Consider the following 16487-nt stretch of genomic DNA (forward strand, 5'->3'; position numbering starts at 1 on the left):
CGGGAAGAACACACATGCCGCGGAGCACCTAAGCCTGTGTGCCACAACTACTGAGCGTGCAAGCCACACTACTGAAGCCTGTGCGCCTAGAGCCCGTGCCCACAACGAGAAGCCACTGCAGTGAGAAGCCTGCGCACTGCAACGAAGAGTAGCCCCCACTTGCTGCAACTAGAGAAAGCCTGTGCACAGCAATGAAGACCCAGTGCAGCCAAAAATAAATTTATTAAAAAAAAAAAGCCAAAAATAAATTTATAAAAAAAAAAAAGCTCCACTAAAATTAACGTCCATTTTCTTTACTTTTTTTGGTCCAAAGAGTTAATAACTCTGTTGGATCCTTGTATTTATCTGCCAAAATTAAATTAATTTAAATTTGGTTAATTGCTGAAACCAAGTCTCCCAGTCTCAAGCGCTATGCTATCCAAGTGTGTGTGTGCATGGTTTTTTTTTTGTTTGTTTGTTTGTTTGGCTGCACCCTGCGACTTGTGGGATCTTAGTTCCCTGACCAGGGATTGAACCTGGGCCATGGCAGTGAAAGCAGAGTCCTAACCCCTGGACCTCCAGGGAATTCCCTATGCTATTTAAGTTTTAAATGGAAAGGGATATATTATGGAGTAATGAAGTTTTGGCTTTACTGTATGTAGCCTTTGCTATCAGTATGCGTGTTTGAAATCATCTTTTTTGGAGTTTAGCAACTGTCTGCTTTTAACCCTTTGCTTTCATAAAAAAACTAAGATCCAGAGGATTCAAGGGGTTGGAAAAACATTCACGTCAAGTCATTTGCACTTTTTCCCTGTAAGTTACCTAATATATTATTGTACTAGTACATCTGTGCCTGAAGATTTTGTGGTAGATGTACTAAGCTGCGTAACTGACTTGTTGCCTCTTCTAAATTGTTTCATTACCCTTTTCAGCCTTTATTACTTAGGGTGATACCAAAATATAAGTGAATTAAGATACACCAAAATAGAGTGATGTTTAACACAGAGTCTGAAAATTGTGGATGACAAGGGTGAGAGAGTGATAAATTAGTTTACTAGGACAAGTACGTAATAAGAGGAATAAAAAAAATCACACCATTTATATTTTTAGAAGGAAAACAATCCTTGAGTTTCCAGGATGGTTTTATTAAACTCCCATGCTGTGTATAAACATACAAGTGATGAGAAAAACATTAACTTGAAACATGCACTTACCTGGCATTCTCTAAAATACCATTATACAAGTTTTCATTTACTTAGAAAAATACCCACTAAAACAATCACAGTTTTTCTTAAAAGATTTTAAAAAAATGTGTTGGCCAGAACAAAGTCCAAAGAATAAACAAGATTCTGAATTGCATGTCAAAAAAACTGTACAAGGTTGTACATAAAACTATAGCTTACAAAAGCCTCGGGTATAGTAAGAATACTGAATTAAGATTTCCAAAGTTCTATTTACCAATTTCTATTAATAAAATCGTTATGAAATAATTGACTTAGAAAAAGTGAAATGCTCATGATTTCAGAGTGTATAGAAAACACTGAATACCACTTTCTGAAATAAAGTGTACTCAAAACAGCACAACATGTAGTCTAGAATCAAACTTTCTGTCATTCATTTAAACTTTGCACGTATTGCCATAATGGCTTAAGCATAAAATTTCTCTTGCGTTAATAACTTTAAAAACTAGATTTCAGATCACTTCATAGTTTTGTTTTTTTATCTTTTGAATTATAGCCCGTTTTAAAATCAGTTCTAGGGGGTAAATCATGTCTTTTTTTTTTTTCTTGCCTTATCAATTAAATTACTTCACTAGAATGTAGGAGTTTGTTGCCTTTCTCATATCTTTTAGAAATTAACATACTCCATAGGCAATAAAAATAGAATAACAACCAAGAACATTTTAAATTAATTTTCATGTTTCTGTGACTAACTCTTGCTTTGGGGAAATGAATCTTAAAATCAAGAAATGAGTGTGGAATAAATCAGGTTACTAATTGAATCATCAAGCCAGTTGGCAGTTTTAAGGCTTATACATCAGCATATTAGAAACAGGTTGTATTCCTATTCCTTTCCCCTTTTCTGTGGGAAACAAGAGGCTATGCAACTCTTGACATTCCATATTTTAGATTGGACAGTACCTAATACTTGGAAAATCCTATTCCAAGCTCTTAGAATGATTGCAATGTTATAAGTAGTCTACTTACTGGATATAGTATTTTCAGATTGATAAACAGATGATGGTATTTCATCTAGAGAGAGAGCTAGGTCAGTATTGTTTTAGAATGAGAATGAAACGATTCACTGGCGACTGCAAACATCCAAATACAAGTGGCCATAAGGCTGCAAATGGGTTCCTCTTGTGAAGATTAAGGATAACTCATTTTAAATTCTGCTAACTGATAGTACTATTCTTGAGGAAAGTGGTTAAGTTCCGAATTTTTAACTTACGCTGTATTTTAATCTAACTGAGATGTACACTTCAGTCAAAGAAAACCAGAGGGGTAAGCACTGAGACTGAAATAACACTTTTGTTGACTAGCAGACTTCACTTAAATATGCCTGCTGGTCTCATGAGTTGGCATGGTTGCTAAGATCAAACAAATGAAACGGAAGCTGTACTCTTGATAACATACAGACTTGGTATGCTGTTAGAGTTATTCTGTGTGGTCTGCAGCCAGAAGTTACACTGTAACTACCATATGCAGGCCGGATATTCATACTGTGCTCCGTGGACTAAATCACACTATAAGGTGTAACGCTGTACCTGAAGACTTTTCCATTAAAACTAAGGTTCTGCTTCTCTAATTCATTGTATTCTCCAATACCAGTTCCTAAGCATCCTGAAGTGGTACCTAAAAGCAAGGTACTGGAAAATAATCACATCGTGTTGTATTTGGTCTTAATATAAGACATCAGAACACATCTCTAACAACAGTGAGTCCTTCAGAATCGAGGAGTTTCGAAATCAGGTGAAATGGGATCAGCAAGGTTAGCTGGTTCTCAAGACCTACTGATTCACTCCTGGCCTGTGCCTTTGAGTGTGTTACTGTCAGAGGTAATTGCAATACTGCTAAATTTGTGTAACAGTTCATGACCCTGTGTGCTTTTTGCTGGACTCTGCAAAGTTTAAATGTTAGTGACAGAACATAGACTAGCTTCCGAACGTGCTTTTGTTTTGAAAGAACAAAAACTGCTGTCAGTGAATGCTTTAAGAAAGATTTAAGAAAGTAGTAACTCCAAGGTCCTGAAAATGGTTTCCCGTATTGCCAGAAGAATTTCAGTGCTTTTCTAGTAAAACACTTGCATATATAATACCTTAAGTTTCATCGCATGTGTGCACCAGGAAAAAAATTCCAGACCTTGTGGAGATCCCCATGGAAAATACTGGGGAAACAATACAAATAGAATATAAAAAAACAAAACACCATTAAATTTGCATATCTGATGTCAAGATGCTGAGGTAATATTGACTGCTTACAAAAAGACCCCACCAATCTTTGCCGCTGTTATTGCTGAAAAAGACATTAATACTGATTGAGTTTACCTTACTATATCAAAAGTGGGAGGGAGGGTTTCATGAACATTTACTACTGCTGTTTAAAACAAGTAAAAGAATGTAGGTAAATGGGAAAATATAAAACTACAGTTACGGTCTTATCCTTTCTTTCTGGAGTGAGGGAGACAGTCTGACCGCAGTGGGATTTATTACTTAGCCTTTTCATGGTTGTCCCTTCGTGAATTTTTTTAAAGTTCATTGTTACCACCCACTCAGAGTCTATTCCAAGTGAACCCTTACAAATAAAATCCACAAGTTCTTAATAAATAGTTGCAGTTCCTCCTGAAGATGCTGGGTAAAGTGCAGACAGAAGCACCATAGAAGCCCTGTTGCTGGCTGTATTGCTGGCCTAAATTCGGATTTGATAGCCCACTTCATTCAGAGTGCTGAGATCAGCCACCTTCTTTTCAGGCAGTGCAGGCCTAAGGGTAAAAGAAAGACGGTAGGCGAGAGGGGAAGGGACAGAAAGATCATTCAGTATTGTCAGGGACCTCTACCCTTTTGGTATTTGCCCCCCCTACACACACACACACACACACACACCAGCCTTAGCTCCCAACTCCACCTCTTGTTTCTCAAGTCCACCTTTACAGGTTTTAAGGAACCTTTCAATGTAGAGTTCAAAAAAAATTTACAGGTTGCTGAATGAGTTTGTTCAACTTTAAGCCTGAACCTGGTCACACTAACTTCTGAAACCTAGTTTCTGTAAACCTTGCAAGGATCTAAAAACGTTTGACTACAGTAGAACTGAACATCTGAACCAAATTCTCCTAGAAACCTTGGCCTCCTCGTGTCGGTGCCCTGGGGAAGCCCAGCACCTACAAGATGTCTCAGGCGACTCAGGTTCTTGTGAAGGTTCTCAGTCACTATTCATTCCAGGCTTGAGGGTATAAAATCAGGATGAATCTTTTAGAATTCATCTGTAAAAGCAGGTCAATGTGGAAAATCATTCAGTGGCAAATCACCTCTCTTCCCTAAATACATTTTCTCAAGCACTTTCCAATATGACAGTACGCCCAAGCATTTATAGGAAGTCGTAAGAAAGTACTTCAAGGTAGGGAAAGACATCATTCAGCAGCACATCATCTGTCTTCATTAAAGATACTTCCTAGGTGACTTCCCAATATAAAATCATACCTAAGTGTTCTCATGATTTAGCTCACAATTTTTTCCATTTTTAAAATGAGCCTCGGGGCTTCCTTGGTGGCGCAGTGGTTGAGAATCTGCCCGCCAATGCAGGGGACACGGGTTCGTGCCCCAGTCTGGGAAGATCCCACATGCTGCGGAGCGGCTGGGCCCATGAGCCACAACCACTGAGCCTGCGCGTCTGGAGCCTGTGCTCCGCAACGGGAGAGGCCGCGACAGTGAGAGGCCCGCGCACAATAAATGAAATTTTTTAAAAGGCAAAATTCCTTTAAAAAAAAAAAAAAAAAATGAGCCTCCTCACCTTCTTTGGTAAGACATAACCCAGATTGTAAACCAGTATGTCTGGGTTCTAATCGAAAAGTTTCACGTTTTTACAAGAAGATCAAAGACATTTTTAGGTTACACTTGAACCTTGTCTTAAGTGTGAAAAAAAGAAGAGAGAGACCAAAATGAAAATATAATTGTTTAAAAGTTTCTTGGTTTATACCGTTGAAAGATTTCCTAGCAGTAAATTTGTTTTTCCCCTGGCATGAATGTGGTCCAAGTCATTCAGTGTTGCTAGAACGAGAAATCAACAGCTAGCTTTTACTTAGGGTGCTGCTCGATGAAGGACACCAGGCTTAGTTTCAGCAACAAATTCTACCACCCCTCACGTTCTCATTCTCATTCTCTCTCTCCCTGGCCCTCCCTCTCCCCTCTTCCTCCCTCTCTCCCTCCCTTTCTTGTTTTCAGAGATGTCCCATTTCTGAACGGTCATTAGCAGTCTATGATCATCCCCTCTGAAACTAGATTATCCGAAGTGGTACAGAAAGCTTCCCTGACCTGCTACTTGGCACTGCTAAAATAACTTGTAACCTTTCTTGTCCCCGTTGCACGGGGCTTACTTCTCAGCTGGACCACGTGCCCTGCTTTACTGGTCGGGAATCACGCCTCTCATTCCTTTGTGTATCTTCTCATGGTGCCCAGGATACACAGATGATGCTGATAAATATGGTCGACTGTGGGTAGAAATCCCAATACTTCCTTGCCTACACCCTTCATTGTATCAAAAAGCCTAAGGCTTCTGACCTTCAGGGCAATGGTGTCAACCAGCGCATACATGCCCTAGAGATTAGCCATTCCCTATAAACAGAGCCACTGCCTCAGGCCTGGTGGAGTGGCTCCCAGGGACAACTGCAAGAGCCATTCTTGAGTTGACGGCTAAAGGGAGCACGCTTTTGCTTGAGGATTCAAACTTAAACTTGTATTTCTGCCCTAGTCCTTGGCCAACTCATGTGGGGAGAACTAGGGTTTTTGCAGACAAGCCAGGTTCACAGTCCATATGTATCAATATCTTGTTCATTTTGTTATAAAGCCTGAAAGAAGTTGTTTTGTCTCCTTGCCTGGCGTGGTGCTGTCTTTACAAATAGCTAATATGAGACTTTCTCCCTCAAGTGGACTCCCCTGAAGTTAGCGTCAGCCTAAGGCAAATGTGGTTAGAAAGGTAAATTACTCCCCCCTCCGCAGTGTGCCCCACTTTTAGAAAATTCAGTAGTCAGAAATCCACTGGCCGGGCTTCCCTGGTGGCGCAGTGGTTAAGAATCCGCCTGCGAATGCGGGGGACACGGGTTCAAGCCCTGGTCCGGGAAGATCCCATATGCCGTGGAGCAGCTAAGCCCATGCGCCAGAACTGCCGAGCCTGTGCTCTAGAGACCGCAAGCCACAACTACTGAACCCACGTGCTGCAACTACTGAAGCCCACGCGCCTAGAGCCCGTGCTCCACAAGAGAAGCCAGTGCAGTGAGAAGCCCGCGCTGCAACAAAGAGTAGCCCCCGCTCGCCGCAACTAGAGAAGAGCCCACACACAGCAACAAAGACCCAATGCAGCCAAAAATAAATAAATAAAATTAATTTATTTTTTTAAAAAAATTCACTGTCCAAAGGATAAGCTTGAAGTACCCATGTGCATTCCTTGCTTTAGAAAAGGATTCAATAGGGATCATTCCCTATAGCAATTGAAATAATTTTCCACCATGGCCGCTATTTAGATCTCCGTTGCCTCTGAAAGTTTAGCAATCCCTTGTGCTTAACAAGAGAATCCCTTGCTCCACAGTCCTCGCAGCACCTACCAATTAGCTCACCCCAGTTTCCGAACCTTTCTCGCACATGCTTTCTTCCTGGCCTGGCATCTTCCTCAACACCAAGTCACATCTCTCCTCCTTATGAGACTCTAAAGGTGCTGCCCTTCCTATATGAGAATAATGCTAGTAAGACCCTAGCTTCATATCATTTCTCAGGTGTTGGGATAAATCTGCCCTGACCTATTTTCTCTCCCTCGGTCCTCTCACCAACAGCACCTGCTGGAAAGTCAGTGGCAGGACAGGCGACAGGGTAGGTCAAGGAGAGAACAAACCCTACCCACTCAGCCCTGTAACGAGGGCTTCCCTGGGGTCACTGCAGCAACAGGCCACAGGCACAAACCACACGCTTGCCACCTCCTCAGAAGCCACTTTTTGGCCACTCTCCTGGCTTCCTCCTTTTGGAGCCGCTCAGCCCTGATGAACAGAATTTTCATATTTTTCGAACTTTCTGTGCCCTGAAAATTTCTCCCTTTACCTTTCCCATGTTCTGCTCTCAGCACCCTTGAAAACAGATGCACTTTAATGAGGGGCTCTTATGTGGGAATTCCCTGGCATCACAGGGGTTAGGACTCAGCGCTCTCACTGCCAGGGGCCCGGGTTTGATCCCTGGTCAGGGAACTAAGATCCCATGAGCCGTGCGGTGTGACCAAAAATAAATAAATAAATAAATAATTTGGGGCTCTTTGGCCTCCTTTTTCTAAACCTTTCCTGATCACTTCCACCAGTTCCCCACACCTTCCAGATGCTGAGAAATCACCGTTATAAATAGCTTTTATTAGGCACTTACTCTGGGCCAGGCATTCTTCTAAGCAGTCTACATGGGTGAATTCATTCTCACCATAACGTTATGGCGCTGACAGTGTTACTACCCATTTTACAGAGGAAGAAAGGGAGGCACTGAAAGTTAGGAAGCTTGCTCAAAGCAAAGTCGTGTGGTTATTAGCAAGTGGTGGAAACCAGAGTTGTTCCCCAGAATCTAGAGCCCACGCGCTTGACCAAGATGCAAACTGACCCCCATCCCCACGCAAAGTATCCTCCCAAAGCATCTGAAGATGACATCAGGCCACTCCTGCCTCTGCACCTTGGCTTTTGGAATGCCTCCTGCTTGTCTTCTTGTCATCCTTTCAAGAACCAACCCAGATGCCACTTCTCCCCTGCAGTATTTTCCAACTTCCTCTCCCCACAGCACACTGCTCCTTGCTCTGTATGCGCTGGTGTTTCCTTTTGTACATCTGCTAAAGAATCTCGAAGGCTCATAATCCTTGTGCCTGCCTCAGAGACTGCAAACAACTTCAGAGCAGGGATCAAGTGAATTCATCTGTGAATCCCCACTGTTGCACCTGTACCTCTGGATAAATTTTTTTCTCTAGTTCTGACTAACGTGTAAACGGCTGATAGGACTTCATTCTGTTACGTTTGTCATGGGATATTTTTATTTTAACAAAGTCCTAAGCCAGGAATTCAAGCCACCATGACACCATTCGAAGAATTAACAAGTAGGAAGAATTTTTTTTTTTCTGTGTCAGAGAGGCTTTACCTTATCTCCGAAAGCTATTTGGGGAACCTGCCTACTTGTACAGCTGAATGTGGTTCTGCAACGACAGACAGCTTGGGGGCTTCCAATGGAAAGGGACTAAGCTGTCTCCTTCCTCTGTATCTCCACCCCTCCCACCTCCCCCCAAGAGCCCAGAACCCAGAAGAGGGAAATAAAAAGGTTAACACTGGCAGAAAATGAGTTAAACTGAGATTCCTGGTGACCCATCCGTAAGGTGAAACCCTTTTCTTTCTCAGCAACACTGGTTACGATTTCCTGGCCTGGCGAAGGGCAGAAGTGGGTTATCACAGCATGCCACCTGCCCGTGGACCTAGCCAGAAATACTGTTCAGTCCTTGCCAGCTCATCTCAGGGCCAGAGCTGGGGGAGCTATTGAGTATGGAGAGGCCTCTTCCAAGTACTCCCCTGGCTATAATTAGAATATTGCAAGGGGGGTTATTTTTAAGAAACACAAGCACCAGGATAATGATTCAGCCGGGTCTGCGCTTGCCCAGAACCTCGCATCAGATCCAGGGTTATTATTTTAGAACAATATATTTCTCCAAACCCCTCCCCAGTCCAAACAAGGAAAAGAAGTCAAAGGATTCTCCTCTGGAAAGCTCTCGGGCACCTTCTACTTTAGGGGAAGCAGAGTAGGGACTTCAGGTTTCCTTTGATGCACTTTGTGGATGGAAAAGGGGGCGCTCCTCTCCGAGCACAAATGGAAAATCCCAGCCCCAACCGTATCCAGGGTGAACCAGGGTGACGGCTTGATGGCCTGGTCCCAGGTCCACCCTCAGTCCCACCCTCAGGCCTGCATCCCAGGAGTCAGCCACAGCGGAGCTGTGCAGAGGGGGAGGTGGGCTGGGGAGGACAGGGCAACTGTTCCACGGAGAAGGTATTCTGTGAGACGTGCCACTGCTATTCACCACACACCCTAGCGTTCGCTAACTACACCTTGACAGTTCGGGCAGAGTGAACCGTCTCCAGGTGGCACATCGTGTCTTCCTCAGGGCCGAGGAAGAGCTCAGCTAGATTGGATGTTGGTGTTGAAGCCGCCAAGAAGCATCAGAACCAGAAAGTGATGGCAGCACGTTGGGGACAGAAGCGGGGACAACATCGTATCCTGGGGCTGAATGAGTTGGCGTGCGTCTGTGTGACACTGGCTTTCGGGAAAGAGGCAGTAAGTGGAGGAAAAGCCTACGGCGTTTTCCCTAAAACCACCCAGTCCCCTTTCTGTCCCTCCAGCTAAGGGCTGTGTCTGGGGCATCTCCTCTCCTCACATCCCAACTCCCCAGCCCCCAAGCTGTCACTGGGTAGGATGGGTCAGAGGGCCTGAGTGGCAGCCGGACGGCAGGGCTCCTGAAACTTGCTCGCCACTTACTCATTCACAAGAATTTATTAAGCGGCACCTTGTGCCAAGCACCTTGCAAGTCTTGGGGTTACCAAGACAGATGGCAGCTCAGTGGAGCCACGATCCACTCCCCTTTCTTCCAATGGAAATTTACCTCTTGCTTCTCCCCTACGAGTGTGAGATACTGATTCAGGGACAGGGCCCAGCTCTGTTCAGTTCAGGGCCGCCTGACGGGGACGCACAGACCACCAGTCGGGCTGCGCATGCTTCTTGCTCCTGTTTCCGCTGAGGTCACAGCCCCTCAGGGTGGGGGTGCACGTGCCCGTGTTCACACGCACCGTCCTCACACACCACACACTCGCAAGGACCAGCTGAGCTGTGATCCTTGTGGTCTCTGGATTCGAGAAAGGGATACACGGTAAAGGAGCAATGTTAATCTCTCGGTCCTCAGCGTCAAGGGTGTGGAACGGACTAAATCAGGGATGGTGTTGGCCCAGCATTCACAAGCTCAGGGAGACCCCAGGCCCTCCTCTCTGGTCTAGTCTGGCAGCAGTCAGGTCAGGCCAGGGCCTGATTTAGGACTCATGGCCCATGCAGGTACGCCTCAGGGACGAACACTGGTGGGTGGTTCCCGCCCACCTGTCACCTTCATTCAAAGCCAGTCCTGCTCCTTGCTCACATTCCTTACTTCCCAGGACCGCAGGCACCACTGCTGGCAGCTGACAGGGCAGACAGCTGAGGCTGCTATGTGAACAGACAGGCTTGAGGCAAGAGAGATGTGGCTCTGAAAAGATCCTCCAGCCCTTTGCCCTTTCTTCCAAGCCCTCCCCAGCCAGGAGCTCTGGCCAGAGACCAAGAGCCATGGGCCACTGAGATTCCAGGGCACAGCTTCCGGGCTCTGACCTCACCTCCCCTTTCCATGGCAGAGAACCCCTGTAGGAACCCCAACCGGACATGACTGTTTCAATCATCAGCTCTGGAGGCTCTTGATGCACTCTGCCAGAGGCAGTCTTTCCTGATAAGGCCCATCACTCCATCTTGGTTTCCTCAAGCATCCCCGGGGACCCTGGACCACATGAAATCCCCTGGGGAACGAAGCAGGGCGGGCCTCTGAGTTGGAGACTACCTTCTCTGGGCTCCTGGAAAGAAACCCCACATCATCGTGGAGGCTTTACTTCTCCCTCCATAACCTTCCTAGTTTTCTCTCCCTCTTTGTGCCCCTGCTACGTTCCATGTGAAGGCAATTTTCCCCTTTCCCCCCTTGGGGAGATTTTCTCATTTGGGGTCTATAGAGAATGACTTCTTGGGCCCCATTCAAAATATCTTCGATGTGATTAGATCATGGAATCAAACTGCTTCTCCTATGACTACATTATGACTTCATTTAGAAATGACTTGAGGGCCTCACTCAACCAGTTGCCTGGGGGCATCTTCATGAGCCTGGTGATAGAACAGAGAAGGAATTCCCTCATCCAGCTGTGGCCCAGCAGTGGAAGGAGAACTCTCATGAGGCTGAGTAACCTCTGCGACCCTGAGGGTCTCCAGCAGGGTGAGTCAAGCCCACTGGAGGCACGAAGTGCCCTCGAGATAGATGACAAAGAAGGGAAATCAAAGAGAAGGAAAAAAAAAAAAAAATCGTGAACAGCAAAGAAGAGAGCAGTGACAGAGGGGAAGAAAGGAGGCAGAGGCGGGGAGAAGAGAAAGATGGTCTTGCGGGTCCTGAGGGACTCTTGCCCCAGTTCAGAAGAACGCTCCTCGGGGTCACTCCGGTTGGTAGGAGCTGCTTTCATGCGAACACAGGCAGCCCCGCCAGAAAGACACTGTCCACTCACCCCCACTCCCCCGGGTTCAGGCTACAGTCAGCAGGCCAAGAGCTGTGGACTGTCAGAGATGGAAAGGACCCCAGGGAGCATCTGGGGTTCTCAGTGGAAGCATTTTAGGTGGAATGGTTCTTTACGGGGAAGGATAGTCCATAGCTTTGCAGGGCATTTACCATCTTGGCTCCCAGGCCCTAATGGGAGCATTATCACTGTTGATAAGCAAAACCTTCCCCTCCCACTGCACTTCTAACCCTTTTCCCCCAGGGGGCGCCCTGGCTCCTGTCGAGAACCTCTGTGAACACCCCTCAGTGAAGAGCTAAGCGGGGACCGAGGCCCAGAGTTGTAGAGGAGTTGATTCAAGTTCGCAAAAGGCCTTTTACACCTAGATCTAACCTCCATCTCCCTGACTCTGTAAGAACTTCAGGAAACAACCTGACTGTTCCGTGTGGACGCTTCTCTAAACACTCCTAGAGGAGCAGCGAGTACGAGAAAGGACTCGTGGGTGGAGGGCTGGAGGGGTCCCTGTTTCTCTCTTGAAACTCTGTCTCAGCTGACACTAAGGTAGTCACTGCTACTTGCCCTCCTCCCACTCAGCTGACTCTCTGTCAACCCAGTGACATTGATCCTCCTTCCTAGAAGGATTATTCAGACATGTGCAAAAATGGAGAGGAATGCAGGGCTGGAAGTAGCTCCATCTGCAGGGAGGTGGTGGCTGAGGATATAAAGTCACTAAAATTATCCACGCACAGACAGGGGCTAGGGCCCCACAGCTGATGGGCCTCTTGCCTGTTATGGTAATTTTCCACCCTTTGGGCCACTCCCTGGCTTCACTGTGGCACCCAACACGTTTAGAAATGACTTGATGGCCGTAGGTGATGCTGAAATAATAACACAGTGAGAATCACCAAACCCTTGCTAATCCTCACCATGCTACAGTAGGATGCCCAGAGTTGGATGGAGTTATGGGGTCATAATCAAATTTGTCACTTTCTCGTTTCCTAGCCAAAAGCAAGATTACCTGGAGAAAAGCCTGCTTGGTGAAGGCCATGGGTAGAAGCCGAGAAGCTGCTTTTCTCCAGACACACCTCTAGGAACCAGGCTGTCCTGGATTCTAGTCTGTTGCAATGGCGGAGGCTGGGAGCCGGAGAGGGATGGAGGGGCTTGGTGCTCAGTTCTTCCCGTGGTCCCCACCTCTCACAGCCTTCATTTTACTCTCATCTCCTGCATCTCTCTTCCCTCTCTTCCAACACATGGTGGCCCCTGTCATACCTCACCCAGCCCCGCAACCCACAAGTCAGGGTTTAGGAGGAACCGGGGAGAGACTCTTCCCTCCTTGTAACTCCTCCATCCACTGTGAAACTTCAGCCAAGGTATTTGCCCTCTAGATTCCTCTCCTGACCTCCAAACACTAGGAGTAAAGAAGCGGCAGGGGCTTCCACCACCAAGAATAACCGTGGTCTTACTGGATTTGCTCACATCAAATTGTCCATAGGAACCCACAAGCCACCTGGGTTCCCTTGATGGGCAAACAACCAAGGCCACCTGGCCCTAACTGGGGAAAAAAAAAATCCCCATATTCTGACCTTGGGAGGAGTTTATGAAGGAAGACTCCTGGGAACCAGTGCTCTGCCCAGAAGAAGGGGCTGCGGAGAAGGGTCATGAGTCCAAGGGATTCAGAGGCTGCTTGCAGCCACTCTTCACCTTTTTGGGAAAGTTTACATTTTCACTGAACCATGAGCCACCACCTGTGTGCTCCTGGGGCCTGCTCGGCTACAGCTGGGACCAGTTCAGGGCATGAAGAAGGCTGGTGGAATTGAATCTCAAGTCCCTGCACGTCTTCCGTCCTGACCCCTTCCCAGGCCCACTCCCACGCCTCAGGAGGGTGGGCCCTGACACTAGAGGGTGGCTTTGCACTCACATCCGCAGTGTAACAGCCGTCCTCTGCAGGCACCGGTGTGCTTGCGTGCCTCGGCTGCACGACAAAGTAGCTGCAGATCAGAGCAGGGGCATGGCCTGGGGGATGACTGAGAATAAGATTTCTCTATCTGGCCCACAGGAGAAAGACCAGTTGGGTTCCTCCCAGAGTGACTTCAGTGGGGCCCAACCATGGGGCCAGGCCCCGGTCACACCCTCTAACCTCACCCCAGCAACCTCATTATCCAGAGGACCAGGCAGGGCTGAGCCCCTGAACCACACTCAATGGCCTCATCCGCCCCTCTCAGCAGATGTAGGACCTTCATCTTGACGTTCTGGGTTTTTTTTTTTTTAAGTCAAGCCCCAAATCAGTTCTCCCACATTGATTGATCAAACAGTGGCTCTCCAGGTGTGGTCCCTGGACCGGAGGAGCATCAGTATCACCACGGAATTTGTGAGAAGGGCACCTTCTCAGGCCCCACCCAGATCTGCTGAATCAGGAAGGCTGGGGGCAGGGCCCGGAAACCTGTTGGAACAAGCCCTCCGGGTGGTTCTAGGTTTGCTCAAGCTTGAGAACCGGGTTATAGGATCCTTCTGTCTCTCCTCAGATGGGCCCTGTGTGCAGCCCTTTTTTCGCCCTGTACTGATAACCCACCTCCTCACTCCCACCAGATGAGTCGGCCTCCTGCCCCAGCAGGATCAAAGCCGTCCAACGACGTACAGTCGTCAACTTCTACTTCCTCATCCCCCTTAAACCCTCCCTCTTCCCCACTGTTTTCTGCGGTCACAGGCGTACGCCTCCACACTCCTGACCCTTTCTCTCGCCCTCTGTTTCTTCCACATCTACTACGCTGGGTCTTCTTCCTCTGGCCCACTCAGGACCTTGACATCACTTCTTTTTTTCTCTTTTCTCTCCCTTCTTTCCTTGCAGATGTATCCAGCTGTTGTTTCAGCTGTCACTTCTGAGGGGATGGCTCTAAAAGCATGATCTCTCTTTCCCAACATCCTCCCACTCCAGATCTGCATTTTCAGCAACTTCTAAAACAAACACCCCGCTCCCTGGGTGCCTAAGAAGTACCTCAAAGTCCACAGTCCAAACTCAAATTCACCTTCTTACCCCACTCAAACCACCACCAATACCACCACCATCACCAGGAGCTTGTCATCCTGACTTTTGTCTCTACAACCAGTTTCTAAGATCTTGTTGGCTTTACCATCCCTGGGCGATCACAGTAAACTTTTTCTGGTTAAAAACTTAGAGTATTTTGGACCGCAAAGTTCCTGTGGATCCAAGTAAAATGACTCGTACACGAATCGCCTTAAAAACCAACGGCTGCCATTCTGTGCATAAATCCGTCAGGTAGAATGCCTAGGGTTTCATGTACCCTGAACGCCAGGGTCTCAAGGGGAGAGAAAGACTTTATGCACTGCTCAACGTTGGCTGAAGAGTGGGAGCCCCTCAGGAAAGGACTCAGGCCTCCACGGGCAGAAAGGATAATCTATCAGATTAAAGGGCCCCCTTCCCTGCTTCAGGAGCCACCAGATTCCCATTTCTGGGTCACTCACTCTATGCCAAATGACCCTCTCGGAAGGGCTTACATGTCCATAGTCCTGTGAGACAACTGCTACTTTGTTCAGGGACAGCAATGAATGGATGTTAGAATCAGAGAGGAGGAGACACAGGGTTAGGGTCAGGGTCAAGGGTACTCGTCGGTATCAGGGTCAGAGGCCATGTATGAAAGGCTTGAAGCCATCTTGCTCCCTGAAAGGACACACCTATGTGGAAACCACCCTGACTGACCTTCAGCTACAGGAGGAGCACCTGACCCTCCTGCTTTGTCACTCCTCCCCTTTCGAACCCTGGGTTGCAGTCATTTTGCCCAAGGCCTTCCTGGCTGTCGATGCTGAAGCCTGGGATTGGCAGTGGGAGGTGGAGGGGAGATGAACAGGAAACCTTCCTCAGAACTGACAATACGTGGTCCTGTCCTATTCTTCCAAAAACAGAACCGATGCTCCCCTCCCCCGCCACCTTCCCAGAGTCAAGAGACCTGGGTTCTAGCCCCAGTGCCATCACTGGCCAGCTACACGACACAGCAAAACGTGACAAACCTTTTTCGTGCTCTGGTTGCTTCATCTAAAAAGGAAAACCGTGAAACTCTCCCTTCTCCCTCTACAGAACTGATGTGACAGTAACATGCTTGTGTACAGCAGTTCACCATTAACACATCGCTCTCATTACGTCTTCTAACTTGATCCTTACAGTACCTTGTGATATAGGCAAGAAAAGCATTTTTATCCTCTTTTGACGGATGAGGAAACTCAGGCTCCCGAAGGATTTGCCCAGGCTGCAAGGTTAATAGGCAGCAGAGCCGGGGCCCAAGCTTGACCTCTGTGCCCTGTACCACTCGGTCCCCTGCACGGCGAGAACCCATGTGACAGACATAGCATGCTGCTGCTATTAATCAAAGTAGTCGTTTTTCCCAGTGTAATTACGACCCACATATTTGCCAGTGGATTATCACCTGTTACTTTGGGTAGCCTCAGCATCTCCAATCCATCACTTCTTAAGTGGGTCATTTTGAACTAAGATGCAGGTGTGGAATCACTAGCTTCAGGGCTAAAACAGGGGAGGATACAGTCAACCAGGGGAGAGGATGAGCCTAGTGGTATTTCTGATGCCACCATCCATGGAGGGCGATCGCGCTTTCTGCTGGGCACAGAAGGCTAAGGTTTTAGGCAAGTTCATCACTTCTAACAATCTCATTTTTGGGGTGAGAGAACTTGAGCCCGGAAAGGCTGCATGACATGCCTAAGGCCCCATAGCTCCTTAAGCAGCTGAGCTGGCTCCAGACATAGGTTTCCTAACTCTAAGGCCAATGCTCCTTCCATGCTGCTGGGATTTCGCACTGTTTCTCCATCTCACACCAGCTGGGACTTATCCCTCCAACTGTGTCTCCATCTGACAGTCAGGAGGGTAAGAGCACTGCGGGTGATGTGCATGGCCATAAGAGATGTCCACCGAACGAGGGGCAGATCTCTTGGAGATCACCATTTGGTTCAAA

At 47.2% G+C, this 16487-nt stretch overlaps 1 protein-coding gene across 1 annotated transcript in view; it reads right to left on the reverse strand.

Moving 5' to 3' along the window:
* Window positions 1–1103: 1103 nt before the first annotated feature.
* Window positions 1104–16487, reverse strand: part of VASH2 (vasohibin 2) — a 37006-nt gene continuing 21622 nt past the window's right edge. Inside the window, exon 8 of the mRNA XM_024750952.1 lies at window positions 1104–3960. Within this exon, the coding sequence (XP_024606720.1) occupies window positions 3888–3960 (73 nt within the window). The 3' untranslated portion in view covers window positions 1104–3887. The remainder of the gene's footprint in view (window positions 3961–16487) is intronic.

This window comes from Neophocaena asiaeorientalis, unplaced genomic scaffold (genome assembly GCF_003031525.2).
Source record: "Neophocaena asiaeorientalis asiaeorientalis breed wild unplaced genomic scaffold, Neophocaena_asiaeorientalis_V1.1 scaffold67, whole genome shotgun sequence".
NCBI lineage: Eukaryota > Metazoa > Chordata > Mammalia > Artiodactyla > Phocoenidae > Neophocaena > Neophocaena asiaeorientalis.